This window comes from Lepidochelys kempii, chromosome 1, assembly GCF_965140285.1.
Source record: "Lepidochelys kempii isolate rLepKem1 chromosome 1, rLepKem1.hap1, whole genome shotgun sequence".
Taxonomy (NCBI): Eukaryota; Metazoa; Chordata; order Testudines; family Cheloniidae; genus Lepidochelys; species Lepidochelys kempii.
This window is the reverse complement of record NC_136380.1, coordinates 232,564,023-232,580,460: the sequence shown is the minus strand read 5'-3', so window position 1 is coordinate 232,580,460 and position 16,438 is coordinate 232,564,023. Positions and strand designations below refer to the sequence as shown.

Here is a 16,438-nt window from a genome sequence, read left to right as displayed (position 1 = left end):
TCAACGGGTAGTGATCAATGGCTCCATGTCTAGTTGGCAGCCGGTATCAAGTGGAGTGCCCCAAGGGTCGGTCCTGGGGCCGGTTTTGTTCAATATCTTCATAAATGATCTGGAGGATGGTGTGGATTGCACTCTCAGCAAATTTGCGGATGATACTAAACTGGGAGGAGTGGTAGATACGCTGGAGGGGAGGGATAGGATACAGAAGGACCTAGACAAATTGGAGGATTGGGCCAAAAGAAATCTGATGAGGTTCAATAAGGATAAGTGCAGGGTCCTGCACTTAGGATGGAAGAATCCAATGCACCGCTACAGACTAGGGACCGAATGGCTAGGCAGCAGTTCTGCGGAAAAGGACCTAGGGGTGACAGTGGACGAGAAGCTGGATATGAGTCAGCAGTGTGTCCTTGTTGCCAAGAAGGCCAATGGCATTTTGGGATGTATAAGTAGGGGCATAGCGAGCAGATCGAGGGACGTGATCGTTCCCCTCTATTCGACATTGGTGAGGCCTCATCTGGAGTACTGTGTCCAGTTTTGGGCCCCACACTTCAAGAAGGATGTGGATAAATTGGAGAGAGTCCAGCGAAGGGCAACAAAAATGATTAGGGGTCTGGAACACATGAGTTATGAGGAGAGGCTGAGGGAGCTGGGATTGTTTAGCCTGCAGAAGAGAAGAATGAGGGGGGATTTGATAGCTGCTTTCAACTACCTGAAAGGGGGTTCCAAAGAGGATGGCTCTAAACTGTTCTCAATGGTAGCAGATGACAGAACGAGGAATAATGGTCTCAAGTTGCAGTGGGGGAGGTTTAGATTGGATATTAGGAAAAACTTTTTCACTAAGAGGGTGGTGAAACACTGGAATGCGTTACCTAGGGAGGTGGTAGAATCTCCTTCCTTAGAGGTTTTTAGGGTCAGGCTTGACAAAGCCCTGGCTGGGATGATTTAACTGGGAATTGGTCCTGCTTCGAGCAGGGGGTTGGACTAGATGACCTTCTGGGGTCCCTTCCAACCCTGATATTCTATGATTCTATGAAAATATGCAGAATTTTTAAATTTTTTTGGTGCAGAATTCCCCAGGAGTAATAATATATTATTATTCCACAACTAACTAAACTGTAGGAAACAAACCCATCTTTTGGTACAAAAGAGCACGAGCAAGCTGATTTCTCTCTTTTGAGAGTCACCAGGATGATAGTTTAACTTAAAAAAAAAAAAAGCTTACCTATAATGGTGAATATCTTCAAATGATTTTGTATTATTTATGGCAAATACACATAGGAAGCCCTCCCCTGTTCTCATGTATTGGTCCCTCATTGCACTGTACTCTTCTTGACCTGCTGTATCAAGAATATCCAAGAGACAGGTTTCTCCATCAATTACTACTTGTTTCCTGTAGGAATCCTGAGAAGAGAAAAAAAAGTCTTTAAATTAAACATGGCAGACTTTGACCTATATAACTCCACTTTACAAATGATCTCAAAATGCTTTACAAAATTAAGCAAGACTCTATATCCCTGAGTCAGGTATTACCCACCCCTTTCTACAGATGGGCAAACTGAGGCACAGAGAAGATAAGTTACATGATCACGGTTATACAGCAAGCCAGCAGCAAAGTGGAGAATAGACCCAGGAATATAGATTTTCATTCCCCTGCTCCAGCTGCTAGACTCTGCCTCCATAATCTTAAACATATAAAGTATAATGTTTTCTAAAGAACATCAGATGCAAGTGGCAGTCCTCTTTTTTTTGCCCTATAGATAACTGCAATTTGGATACAGTCCCAGATCAGAAGTTCAGTGGTTGCATTTTCATCAATACCAGGGTTGCAGAAATATGCAACCCATGGTTTTTCTGGATCTAATTTACCTTAAGTCTAGCCACTTTGTGATCAAATCAGGCATTTCATCTTCACACCCTGGATATTTTCAGGAAACATCCATGAACCATGTCCAATACTGTGACAGCAGCACACAAACTAGCTAGATGTAAACAGTTTGCAAACACATTTGCAATTCCTAAATTTACACCAATGGAGGAGGAAGAATAGATTTAAGAATGATGCAAGAGCCTAACACTTAGTGTTGGGGGTAATAAGTCTGTTTTCTGCCACTAAGCAGCCTGAAACATGAAAATTAGAATAACCAGTAATTTTGAAGACATTTTGATACTAAACTTTGAAAAACGTAAGCTATGGCTACACGAGAGCTTACAGCAGCGCAGATGCATCAGTGCAGCTGTAAGCTCTCTAGTGTAACTGCTCTAAGCCGACAGGAGAGAGCTCTCAAGTTGACTTAATTACTCCAGCCCCTGCAAGTAGCAGTAGCTCTGTCGGCAGGAGAAGCTCTCCCACTGACGTGGTGCTCTCCACAACAGCACTTAGATTGGCATAAGTTATATCGCTTGGGGGGTGGCTAATTCACACCCCTGAGTGACATAACTTGTTGACTTAAACTATAGTGTAGCCATAGCCTTAGTGTCAGTGCCTAGTTTTACATTTTCACAATACAAAGAAACAAGTTACAAAATGTGACTCAGATATGAACTCTGACAATTACCATGACACGTAAGAAAGGACTACTTCAGCATGGCTGACTCAAAGTTTCCAGAATCTGGATTTACAGTACCTGATGTCTGCACACAAGACTCAAGCAGAATTCAGGCATTGGAAAGTAACAGCTAACTGCTGGAATACACTAACAATTCTTTGTTTTTGATGCTAGGTCTCAAACAGTTTCATAGAATCATAGTAAAGTAGGTCTGGAAGGTACTTTGAGAGTTCATCAAGTCCAGACCCCTGTGCTAAGTCAGGAAAAAGTAAACCTAGGCCATCCATTACAGGTGTTTATCCAATTTGTTCTTAAAAACCTTCAGTGACAGGGGTTCCACAGCCTTCCTTGGAAACCTATTCCAGAATTTAACTACCTTTATAGCAGAGATACTATCCACTGCTACATATTATATCCATCACTTGTCGTCTTATCTTCAGTGGACATGAAGAACACCTGAGCACCATCCTTTTTATAACAGACCTTAACATACCTGAAGATTATCATCAGGTCCTCCATCAGTTTTCTCTTCTCAAGGCTAAAGATGCTCAGGTTTTTTTAAACCCTTCCACATAAGTCATGTTTTCTAAACATTTCATCATTTTTGTAGCTCTCCTCTGAACTCTCAATTTATACACATCTTTCCTAAAGTGTGGCGCCCAGAACTGGACACAGTACTCCAGCTGAAACCTCACCAGTGCCAAGTAGAGTGGGACATATGATACTCCTCCATCTTGCATACGATACTCCAGTTAATACACCCCAGAATATTAGCCTTGTTCACACCTGCATCACATTAATTCATATTCAATTTGTTATTCACTATAATCCCTAGATTCTTATCAGTGGTGCCATTACCTAGCTAGTTATTCCCATTTTGTAGTTACATATTTGATTTTTCCTTCCTACGTGTAGTACTTTACACCTGTTTATCTTGAATTTCACTTCGTTGATTTCAGACCAAATCTCCGATTTTGAATTTAATCTTATCTTCCAAAGTGCTTGCAACCTCTACCAGTTTAGAATCATATGCAAATTTTATAAGCATACTTCCCATTGCATTATTCAAGTCATTGACTAGTACTGGACCCAGGGCTGACCCAAATAGATACTCCCTTACTCCCTTTCAGTTTAACAGAGAACCACTGATTACTCTGAATACTGTCTCAACCAATTGGGCTCCCATCTTAGAGTAATTTCATCTAGATCACATTTCTCTAGTTTGCATGTGAAACTGGATTGTGAGACTGTCAAAAGCCTTACAAAAAAAATCAAGATATATCACGTCTACTGTTTTCCCCTCATCCTCAGTCTAGGCCAATAACCCTGTGAAATGAGATTGGTTTGACATAATTTGTTCTGACAAATCCATGCTGGCTATTCCTTATATCTCTATTATCCTGTAAGTGCTTACAAATTGAGTGTTTAATAATTTGTTTTAGTATCTTTCTAAAAAGAAAAGGAGTACTTGTGTCACCTTAGAGTGAGCTGTAGCTCATGAAAGCTTATGCTCAAATAAATTGGTTAGTCTCTAAGGTGCCACAAGTACTCCTTTTCTTTTTGCGAATACAGACTAACACGGCTGTTACTCTGAAAAGTATCTTTCTAGTTATTCAAGTTAAACTGGCTGGTTTAGAATTCCTCAGGTCCTCTTTGGTCCCCCTTTAAAAGATAGGTGCCATGTTTGCCCTTCTCCAATTCTCCTGGCCCTCACCCACCTCTATGAATTCTTGAAGATAATTGCTAATGGTTCTGAGATTACTTCAACTAGTTCCTGAAATACCCTACCATGAATTTAATCAGACCCTGCTAACCTGAATACATCTAATTTATGTAAATATTCTTTAACATCTTCTTTCCCTATTTTGGCCTGTGTTCCTTCCCCCTTGTTGTTAATATTGTCTTGAGTATCTGGTCACCATTAACCTTTTTAGTGAAGACTGAAGCAAAATAGGCATTAAACACCTCAGCGTTCTTGACATCAGTTATTAGCTCTCCTTCCCCACTAAGTAGAGGACTTACACTTTACTTTGTCTTTCTCTTAAATGTATATATAGAGCCTCCTATTACCTTTTATGTCACTTGCTAGGTGTCATTCATTTCGTTCTTAACCTTTTTGATTTTGTCCCTACATACTTGTGCTATACTTTTGTACTCTCTTAGCAATTTGTCCATGTTTCCACTTTTTGTAGGATTTCTTTTTGATTTTCAGATTAAAGAGCTCCTGATGGAGCCATATTGGTTTCTTACTACTCTTCCTATCTTTCCATTGCAATGGGATAGTTTGCTGCTGTGCCTTTACTATTGTCTCCTTGAGAAACTGCCAGCTCCCCTGAACTGTCCCCTGAAAGATTTCCTTTCCAGGGGACCTTACCTACCAGCTCTGAGTTTATTAAAGGTTCAGTGATAGTATAAGTGAGCACATTACTTTTGTATACAAACTGCTATGTTTCGGTAAATATTATATGCATAGAGCATTTTACAGCAATATCTATCACTACAGAATACTAAAACAGAGGCATGATATATCCATGGAAAGTGAAAACAATGCTTTTCTCAGAAATCTAAATGTGTCATGGGTACAATGCTTCAGGAAGAAATCCCAGCATTACCTTTCAGATCCTTTTATTTTCCAGTTAATATCATATCACTCTGTTCTTGTTAATACTAACCAAAATTGAAAGCTTAAGCTATTGTGCTCTATTGAGTTCTTCTTGTGAATGAGGGGGGAAAAGTAACAGAGAGCATCAGTTCTGGTTACAAGTGAAACAGACAGCTTGAATTCTAGCCAACTTTTAACAAATTATTTAAGTTCTAATAATTTAAACTAGTTTTAGGTATTACACCTGCTCCTGGTGCCCCCTACCAACTTTTACAGTTTTACATATGTTTTCCCACTTTAAAGTGTTTTTTTCTCTTCCCTATTGATGTATGAAAAACCAACACAAATGAGAGGGAAATGACTGTTTGTATAAGGTAAGGTAAGTATTCTACACAATCACAAAATCCCAAATACTCAAAGTGAATGAACTGGGGGAAAAAAAGTCTCATCTCTTACTTATCTTGATCCTAGAAGATATTTGTAACAATACCACATAAAATAATTTAGGTACAAATGTGACTTTAAGTTGACTGTGTCCCTTTAAGATAAAGTTCACCTCTCACATCACTTTGGAAATATTTTGCTTAAGTGCAAAGTTAAGTGCCAAAGTAAGTAGTAGTACATCTACTTTAAAAAAATACATAAACACTGTTTAAATATTGATAAGGTTGCAACAAACCTACAAGCCCCAGGAAATGTAAAGTTAACCTTAACACTTTTTTCCTGTTGTGGAATGTTAAAAGGACATCCAGAGTCCAGTGCTCAGTTCCCATTAAATTGAAAGGCAGAGTTGCCATGTTCTGCCATTAGTTTCATCACCAAGCTAATGATAAAGCACAAGCCCCACCTTTGGCACTTTACTGATCATATCAAAAGAAAAAAAAATCCTTAGTTCTTTCTCTATTCTATTATTTCTCCATGAGAAAACAACATTCGTGATGACCAAATGTGCACTGTCGGGCCTTCAAATCTCCCTACTTCTCCAAAGGAGGCAAAACTGCAAAGCTGAGCTATACAAAAAGAAAAAACACTCTTATTTCAAAGAGAAGGTAGATAAGGTAACATCTTTCTTTGGACCAACTTCTGGTGGAAGGTACAAGATTTTGAACTAGAGAGAATTCTTTTTCAGGTCAAGGGAAAGAAACTTTCCAGACCTGAACAACTCTGCAGTTCAAAAACTTGTACCTTCCACCAACAGAAGTTGGTCCAATAAGAAAAAGATACTGCCTTGCAAAGCTGGTGTTTCTTATATTCAAATTAAATAATTTGTTAAAAGTTGGCTACATTTCAAGCTGTCTGTTTCACTTGTAACCAGAACTGGTGCTCTCTGTTACTTACTCCCCCCCCCATTCACAAGAAGAACTCAATAGAGCACAATAGCTTACGCTTTCAATTTTGGTTAGTATTAACAAGAACAGAGTGATATGATATTAACTGGAAAATAAAAGGATCTGAAAGGTAATGCTAGCATTCTTCCTGAAGCATTGTACCCATGACACATTTAGATTTCTGAGAAAAGCATTGTTTGCACTTTCCATGTGACCAACATAGCTACACCAGCACTCTTACTTTAAGTAATGAATGTCAAGGAAAATAGCTCGGCCATTTTTTTTCCAGTTAAAAAAAACAAACCTATTATTTTAATGTAAACATTATAGTCCCTGAAATAGGGGGTTTCTAACGAAGGCACGGACAGTTAGAAACACAAGTTATACTCACAAATGGTTCAGCTACAGTTTTCTACTTCATCTGTTCATTAAGATTTCTGAATTCCATACACCTGCATCATAAAACTTTTACACCAACAGTACTCTTTCTATAAGAACTCTTTTAATATTGACTAGATTTCTGTAGAAAGTTTGGGAAAAAAAGTGTTTATTCAAATTAGATCAGTTTCCAATTTCATGTACAAGTGTAGGAAAGCCACCACTCTCAGGGCCCCATCCACAGCCCATTAAAGTCAATGGGAGTTCTCTCCCCGACCAACCAACTTCAATAGGCTTAGGATCAAACCCTTATCATCCTCCAAAACAGAAGACACACGTAGGGCCAAACGACTTCTTCACTCGGAGCCCAAAGGGGACTTTTAGCTTTTCAGTCCATGCCTAGCCACTTGGAGATCGGTGGCAAGTGAGTAGCGTCAGACTGCCTTCTATCCCCAATGTACAGCACACCTGCATATGTACTCCATGTGAAGGAGGCATGCGGAAAGGAGTCCAGTCTGGTGAATGGGTACCCTAAGCTCCTGGCCAGATCAACTCTTCAGGGACAACTCTGAAGACCACTCTCGCATCTAAAAGGCACACTCTCCACTCCTCCCATTGAGCAGTCTACTACAGACTTGGACCTTATGAGAAATTAACTCTCTCCCTCCCCAGCGGGATACTACACTATAGTGTAGCACTGCATCTTTACCATAGAAACAAGAAGTGCTTGGAGGAGCTAAGCCCTCCAGCAACAGACAAGACAACCAAATGCAAAAGTCCTTGCTCCCAAAAATGAAAGGAAACCTCATCTACCATGACCAGAAACAGGATTTGAGGTGGTAGAGGGAATAAGAACAGAGATAATTCTAGAGAATAATTTAAAGTTTGAAATCTCTCTCCCCCATCTGTAAATATTCGAGGAAGGGAAGAAGAAATGCCCCTAGATAAAAGTAAAATTAATAAGTTGATATAAATAAGTTTTCATATTTATAATTTGCCATTTTATGAAAAAATCTCAGATCGTTAAGTTTTGTGAGTGCCTAGATGTAACGTGGACTAGCTGTCTATATGTACCCAGTAGATAAGTATTGTATTGTAAGTATTACCATTTCTGAAAAAATTATGAAGTTCTTAAAAAAGAATTTAAAATGCATCATAGAAAAGGCACAACAGATTCATATGTAAGTTAAGATATTCTCTTGTATGTAGAACTTCAAATGACTGCCTCTATGTGTTCTAAAAGAAAATTCCACACCTAGTCCGTCGGACTTGTACCATTGCCCCAAAACACCATAGCAAAACCAGAAAGTGCCCTTTTACTGTGCACACTCCAACCAGCAACGAAAGCGGAGTTACATGCTCGCTCTCTGAGGGAGAGACAGATTGGAATTTAGAGAAGGCCAAATAGTGCCACTGTGGATTAGAGTAAACACACAAGTGAAGGGGAAATAGACAGCAGTGATGCCCCAGGACCCAGCACAAAAATACATCACTCAAGTAAGAAACGGAAACCCAGAGTAGCAGTCATAACTTTAAAATAAATAAATAAAAAATAAAACACAAAAACCACTCCAGAAGTCAGTTGTAATTTTTTCCTGAAAACTAGATTCTGTAATTTACATCAAAAGCCTTTATTTCCATTACACTAATTACTTAATTTGTTATCACTGGTCTTTCAGAAGCCCTAAACTCAATGTGATTTGTGCTAATGGCAAACACCTCCACTGTTGTCAGCGACAATGCTGAGATTTTCCACATTTGTGTACTGTATGTAATTTAAGGGAAAAAAATCACTATTAACTGATCCTTGTCTGTGTCAGACACTTGATAAAAAATTCTCTATTTATACCTTTATGAAAGGACTCTATACACAAGTTAATATGAGCCGTTCTAAAACGTTATTTAATTAGGATGGAATTTTCAAGAATGCCTAAGTGATTTAGAAACACAGGGTAAATTTTTTTGAAAGCAGTTCAGACTTCTTGAGTTCATAAATCACATAGGAGATTTTGGAAATCCCACCCTGAACAACTTTCAAGCTTTAGTTGGGTATTCCAGGGATAGCCCACTTGGATGGCCGGTCTTTTTCTAAAGAACATTTGAAAAATACATAAATATTTTATTAAAATATCAGAAAATGAATGAGCCACAATACATTCTGGATAGAAGATAAAATATTTGACCAGTAGATGGCACTAAACAAACTGCTTCAATATATTAGCCCATATTTATAGGTTTATATGGTCTACATACACACTTACACTGATCTAACTAAATCTGTTCCCTAAAGGAGTTTTAGTTGTTTAGGTACAAGTGTGAAAGTAGACCAGCCTGAAGTGGATTTTATGTGGGTCTGAGGCCTTCCACAGATCATACATTCTAAGAACAAAAATACTTACATATGCGATTGAAAAGTAATTTTACAGAGATACTTATTCATAATGCATCTGCTGACAGGCAATAAATATTTTCCCCTTCCCCACTATCTTCTTTCACAATACATAAATGTTACAGGTGTTGTAGATACCCCCTTTAGCCACACTAATGATTTCAAATGTCTGAGTAATTATGGAAACAAACATTTCACTCTTTTACAAGTGTAATATTTATTCTTCCAAGGAGAAGCAATCAATGAATGTTACAGCAACAACAACATTAACACAAAGTGGCAATGAGACAACGATACCATAACAGTGAAAATAATGCTATTGGCATTGTGCAAGTATCATCTACTAAAGCAAGGCAAATTTATAACCTATATTCTTCCTCACTGTGTGTTTACAAAAACACTTAATATCTTTATGGCTAGAGCTCTTTGACTTAGGCCGTGAGCCCACAAATGGATCTGTGCAAACAGCACATTTAAGCAACCCTGTTCATTAGAATGGGGCTCTGCCCTTGCAGATCCAGTTGCAGGAAAGCAGACATGTAACATCCAATGTAAGAGCTTTCCTTGGGGTGCCACTTGCCATTCTAAATGATTCCTTGCCTACAACCTCAGCTACATGATTTATTTTTATTTTATGGTGCTGTGACCATGTAATCCATTTGTCAGGTCCCTGCCCTAACGGTCTTACAAACTAACAGGCAAAAACAGTATCTAGGACATCCATTCAGACAAGTATTTATCAAAGTAACCTTTAGAGGAATGCTATTGTGATAAGTGAAAAGATGTTTATGTAGGTAAAAACTGCAGTTGTTTCCTTCAAAACATTACACCAATGATTTCCACAACTGTGGACTACAACATAATGTTGAGGTAATCCTGTGCAACTAGTTTGCAAACTTCCTATAATACAAAAATTTCATTAGTCAAATCTTCTAGGAAGTTTACACTTTTCTGGGGAACATTACATGTTAACATTCTGAATGATTGGTGTTCCTAGAAGTACTAACACTATTATTGATGGATAGTAGCAATAGGCACCGTAAACTTCTCCATTTAGTTCTGGTTACACACCATAACTTTTAATGTAGAACTGCCCTGTTATTTTAAGTCCTGGGCACCTAAACAATCCTCTGATGTGACGGTTTAATTATCAATTCAAGTTATGAGACTTGCAACTTCAGAGGTAAGTTTCTTTTATAAGAATTATGAGAAAAGTCTCAAATGCTATGCTAATTTTGTGCACTTCTCTCTCTCTCTCTCTCAATTTAAGACACGCAGGGGTGCGCGCACACACACACACCCCTAGTTTACTGGGTTTTTTTAAATTAGATCTAGTACCCAGAACCAATCTTCAGGTGATCAAAGTATATTTTCAGGATATTACCTTTTGATTTTGTAACACCACTATGGAATGACAGTCCATTGAGCTTAGAATAGCACTTTGAATATCTGCCGGATATCTAAAATGTCTTTAAAACAAGCTATAAATATTGGTCACTATTATAGCATCATTTAAACAAAATACAAATCAAAAGGTTATAGAAAAGACATTTCATAGAAAAATACAGCAATACAAGCCACAAAATCAACATCTGCCTCTCTCGTCAAAAGAACTTGTATACGTTATTAAAATTAAATTGTTTACCTCTATTGTAGGATCATATTCATCCACAAAATGATTCTGAATTAGCTGTATTGTCAAGGCACTCTTGCCTACACCACCAGCTCCAACAACGACAAGTTTATATTCCGTCATTTTCAGCAGACCTAGTAACAAAGAAGTCAAGATTAAGCATGAGAGAGAGAGAGAGAGAGAGAGTCAGGTTTCAATTACATGTTAAGTCATCCCCCAGTTCCTTTACTGAGGTGTTTAAAGAAAGGGAAAACCATTCTCTTGCTAGCGCACACACAAAAAAAATCTTTTGAAAAGGGGATGCTATTTCTGAGTGTCAAAAGTTGTAAAAGTTTTGGTGCAGGTATTGTGCCACAAGTTATTGAACGCAAACTGAAACTAACTTTAATTGTGAAAACCATTACATAGAACTCAGGAAAGTAAAAAAAATCTGTTTTTATAGGTTATAATATGCAATATTTTATTTGATATTCTGATCAGTTCTTTTCACAAAATGTAAGAGATTTAGGATGCTGTTCCCTCAAATCTTAAAGATAAATTGGTGTAAACATTGTCAGATCAGAAACACACATTAGAAAAAAACAAATGCTGCAGAGCAAAGCCACTACCACCAAGACCTCTCCATTTTGAGCAGTGACATAGCAAGTTGTTGGATATCAGGAGTTATGACTATAATAATATAAAATAACCCATGAAGCACTCAAAAGGGCAAAGCCTCAGAATGAAGTTGATTATTAAAAATGGAGGGTCACTACTGATTCACTGGGAAGTTACAAAGTGGCTAAATACTACCAAGAGAGCAGCAAACTATATAAAGTTTTAATATTAAAATATGAACACAACCCTTTAAAACATTTTATTATCAAAAAAACTGAACACCAGGGCTCACCTGTCAGATTCACCTTCACAGATTTTTTTTTCTGGGCAAGAGTAGTATACTATTATTATATAAGGGACATCCAATAATATACTATTGTATGGTTGTCATAAATTACCAGAATAGTCTTTGCCCATTATAGCCAATTCTGTTATACAAATAATGATATAGTAGCAAGTAAATTCTTGAGTGAGATGCAAAGCCTGTCAGGAGGAAAGTGACAGGCTAGGACAGAAAAGCATGGCAGCCAAAATTTTCTGTAACATCTTTGCTCCTCCGGCTCTTTATATTCCTTATACTTAGAGCTGGGAATCCCACTATTTATTTGTGCATACGGTGATTATTTTGTGGGGGAGGGGTGGAATTTGACAGCATAATATTGGTGGGATCCAGTCATGTGGGCTGGTGTCTGGCTCACGCTCAAGAGGCGGAGGGCGTTTCCACCTGTCCTTCCTGCAGCACCACCTCCTCCTCCTCTCAGAGGCAGCAAAATCACTATCTGCCTGAAGAGGGAGGTGGGGCAGAGAGGAGAGCCAAAAGACATAACCATGGGACAGAGAGAGCGGCAGAGAAAGGAAGGGGACTGCATCTGGCCCTTCAGACGTTTTAATCCAGCCCTTGTGCTCCAGCCGGGGAGCAGGGTTGGGGGCTTGCCCTGCTCCGCACATGCCGGGGCTCCCTGCGGCTCCCAGAAGCAGCGGCATGTCCCCCCTCTGGCTCCTACACGTAGGAGCAGCCAAGGGGCTCCGCATACTGCCCCTGCCCCGCCCCCGCAGCTCCCATTAGCCAGGAACCGTGAGCATTCATGGCCTGCCATACAATTTCCATACCCAGATGTGGCCAAGTTTGCCCACCCCGGTCTAGAGTATAGAGGGCTGTAGGGGAGCAGGAAGCTAAACATATGGATGGGTGTAGGAGCTCTCAGGGAATATACAGAGATGCTGGGGCCAGGAGCAGCAGGTTTGTATAATTTTTTCTGGTGCCCAGAACTGGTCAAAATCCCTCTGCCCCCCACACCACCACCTAAGGCTCTGGGAGGGAGTTTGGGTGCGGGAGGGGTGCTGGCTCTGGGCTGTGGCAGGAGGTGTGGGGTGCAGGCTCTGGGAGGGAGTTTGGGTGCGGGAGGAGGTTTGGGGTGCAGGCTCTGGGCTGGGGCAAGGGGTTGAGGTGCGGGCTCAGAGGGAGTTTGTGGGCAGGCTCTGGGCTGGGGCAGGGGTGCAGGAGAGGGTGAGGGGTGCGACACTTACCCTCAGGCAGCTCTCGAAAGCAACCGGCACACCCTCTGGCAGTGGCTCCTAGGCAGGATGGTATGGGGGGCTCCATGTGCCGCTGCCCACAGGGACCGCCCCTGCAGCTCCCATTGGCCACAGTTCCCGGTCAATGGGAGATGCAGAGTCAGCGCTCAGGGCGAGGGCAGCACACAGACACACATCCCCATGGGGCCACAGGGACGTGCCGGCTGCTTGCAGGAGTGGCGTGGAGCAAGGGCGGGCAGGAAGTCACCTTAGCCGTGCTGGTGGTGGCGGCAGCAGCTGGGGGGCTCCTGGCCCTTTTAAATCGCCATAGGGTGACAGGCAGGGCCGGGAGATGCTCCGGGGGAGGCACGCGGCGCTGGGGGAAGAGACCCAGCCCCAAACATTGGTGGAGACAGGCCCCCAGGCCCTGAATATTCCTGGAGCTCGGGCACCACAGTCCCATATAACTTGTCGCCACTGGCTGGGGGCTCTCAGGAGGACACGGGGATGTAAAGTCAGACGAGGATAAGGGTATAGATGGAGTAGAGGCCCTCAGAGGCCATCAGGTGTAGGGATCAGAAGTTGGGATATACAGAAGGTACGGGTTCCCATGCAGTATAGGGTGCAGAGGAGGCTGGAGTACTCAGGGGGTATAGAGAGCATTGTGGTCTAGAGGATGCAGAGGAGGCTGGGATATAGAGAGTGATAGCGGCTCTTGGGAAGGGTAGGGAGGCGTAGGGGCAGGTGAGGCATGGGGCATACAGAGTAGAGACTCTTGCAAGTTATAGTGCTTTGGGGGCAGGGGAAGGTGGGGGGATATGGGATAATGGCTCTTGGGGGCACATGTGGAGCAGGGACTGTTGGGGGTGTAGCGGGCAGAGGCAGCTGGGGTCACAGCGGGGTGTACAAAGGTGGAGGAAGCAAGGATTGTAGATAGGGTTGCCAATTCTGGTTGGCTGTATTCCTGGAGGTTTCATCACATGACAGTCTTTTAATTAAAGAATTCCTGGAGACTCCAGGGCAATCCTGGAGGGTTGGCAACCCTAGCTGTGGTGGATATAGGTGGGCCGGGGGCACATGGAAGCTGTTGGGAGTATAGGTGTACAGTGGGTATATGGGGGGCACAGGTGTGCATGAGGGCTGGAAGTACACAGGGGTAGGGGCTGTTAGGGGCACAGGTACACAGGCAGCTAGGCACAACCAGGGGGCAGGAGGCACAGGGGGTATAGGTGTGCAGGGGGCTGGTGGCATACAGGGGCAGGGGCTGTTGGGAGTTCACAGGGTGCAGGAGGTACAAGTGTGCAGGAGGTTCATGGGGGGCTGTCAGGGGCACAGGTAAGCTGGTGGCAAATGGGGGGGAAGGGGATGAAGGGGGCAGGGACTGTCATTGGCATAGGTAAGCAGGGTGTTGGGGGCACAAGGGTGGGCAGGGAGCACATGGGAGGCAGGTAAGCCAGACACTAGGGGCATACAGAGAGCAGAGGACACACAAGGGGGGGCAGGTGGGCAGCAGCTGTCAGGGACACAGGTAATCAGAGCTTTAGGGGCACACGGGAGGCAGATGGGCAGGACAACACATGGGGGCAGCAGGGAATAGAAGTGGACAGGGAGCACACAGGGGGGCAGGGCCTGTCACGGGCACAGGTAAGCAGGGCACTGGGGGAAGGTGGGAATACAGGTGGGCAGGGGGCTGTCAGGGGCACAGGTAAGCAGGGCATTGGGGCACACGGGAGGTTGGTGAAGATACAGGTAAGCAGGACACACAGGGGGCAGCAGGGGATACAAGTGGGCAGGGAGCACACAGTGGCCAGGACCTGTCAGGAGCACAGGTAAGCAGGATGCTGGGGGCAGGCGGGGATACAGGTGTGCAGGGGACATATGGGGGGACAGGTAGTGTCGGGGGCACAGGTAAACTGGCAGCACATGGGAGGCAGGTGGGGATACAGGTGGGCAGGAGGGCACAAGGGCTATTGGGGGCATAGTTAAGCTGGCGGCACATAGGGGGCAGGTCGGGACACACGGGGGCTGTCGGGGGCCAGGTAAGCTGGGGGCCCATGGGGGGCAGGTAGGGACACAGGTAAGCTAGGGGCCCATGGGGGGCAGGTAGGGACACGGGGGGCTGTCGGGGGCACAGGTAAGCTGGGGGCACATGGGGGGCAGGTGGGGACATGGGGGGCTGTCGGGGGCACAGATAAGCTGGCAGCACATGGGGGCAGGAGGGGACACAGGTAAGCTGGCGGCGCATGGGGGGCAGGTGAGGGTACAGGGGACGGGGGCACAGGTAAGCTGGGGGCCCATGGGGGGCAGGTAGGGACACGGGGGGCTGTCGGGGGCACAAGGGGGCGGGGGCTGTCGGGGGCACAGGTAAGCTGGCGGCGCATGGGGGGCAGGTGGGGACATGGGGGGCTGTCGGGGGCACAGGTAAGCTGGCGGCACATGGGGGGCAGGTGGGGACATGGGGGCTGTCGGGGGCACAGGTAAGCTGGCGGCGCATGGGGGGCAGGTGGGGGCGCAGGGGGGACAGGGGGCGGACGGGGGCCGGGGCACAGGTGAGCCGGGCGCTAGGGGCACACGGGGGGGAGGGGGCAGGCGGCTGGGGCGCCTCGATGCGGGCGGAGGCTCCAGCCCGGCCCCTCAGGTCTGGGCTCCCCAGTCCCCGCTTCCCCCCAGGCGGCGGCGGCGGGGGCGCTGGCCGGGCAGGGCGGCGGCGCTGGCGAGTCTCTCCGCCCCAGGTCCCGCTGGAGGGTCCGGGGTCCCGGCTCCACACGGCCTCCGCCCGCCCGTTCCCGCCACCCCACCCCCCGCCAGGTCCCCGCACCTGCCTGGCGCTGTCCGGGCTGCGGGGCGGCTGCTCGTCCCCGCCGCGGCCGCTCGCGTCCCTCTGCCTCTCCGTGCCGGGCTGAAATGGCGGGGGACGGGGCTGGGGCTGCCGGGGCTGCCGAGCCGAGCGCCGAGCGAGTGGATGCGCTCGATGCGCTCCGCGCTCCGCCGCAGGGAGCGGGAGGGGGAGGAGGAGGGGGGAGCGACCCACCCACAGACTGACAGGCCCGCAGTGTCCCAGGGAAACTGCCCTCAGCTCCTGAGGCAGCAAGCAGCACAGACAGAGCTACAGCCCCAGCCCTACAGAGACAGGGACAGGGACATACACACACACACGCCCAGCCCTGTAGCTCCACAGCAGCCCCACCCCAAGCCAGGAAGGCTCCACTGCGGGGGGGTGGCTTTCTATGAACACTTTCTGTCAATATTTAAAATTTTCAAAAGTTTTGGCTACTCCACTCAAGCGTGGCCAGCCAGAACGGAAAGAGAACGAAAAGCAAAAAAAAGTTCATCAAAATTTCCAAACCCCTCTGTCAAAGATACTTGAAATAGGAAACCACACAGAGCCAGACACCTATACACAGAGCCCAAGACACTCAGACCTACAGAATTACAGATCCACACTGCGTC

At 44.7% G+C, this 16,438-nt stretch overlaps 1 protein-coding gene across 5 annotated transcripts in view; it reads right to left on the bottom strand.

Moving 5' to 3' along the window:
• The window catches only part of KRAS (KRAS proto-oncogene, GTPase), a 42,895-nt gene extending 26,959 nt beyond the window's left edge, over window positions 1–15,936 (bottom strand). For 3 of the 5 annotated variants that reach the window (XM_073317912.2, XM_073317877.2, XM_073317885.1), the window contains exons 1-3: window positions 15,811–15,893; window positions 10,889–11,010; window positions 1,223–1,401 (exon numbers count right to left, since the gene is read on the bottom strand). In XM_073317912.2, coding sequence (XP_073174013.1) covers window positions 1,223–1,401; window positions 10,889–10,999 — 290 coding nt within the window. In that variant the 5' untranslated portion in view covers window positions 11,000–11,010; window positions 15,811–15,893. Of the gene's footprint in view, window positions 1–1,222; window positions 1,402–10,888; window positions 11,011–15,806 lie in introns of all 5 variants that reach the window. The other 2 variants (XM_073317895.1, XM_073317903.1) reach the window with 2 other exon arrangements.
• Window positions 15,937–16,438: the final 502 nt, after the last annotated feature.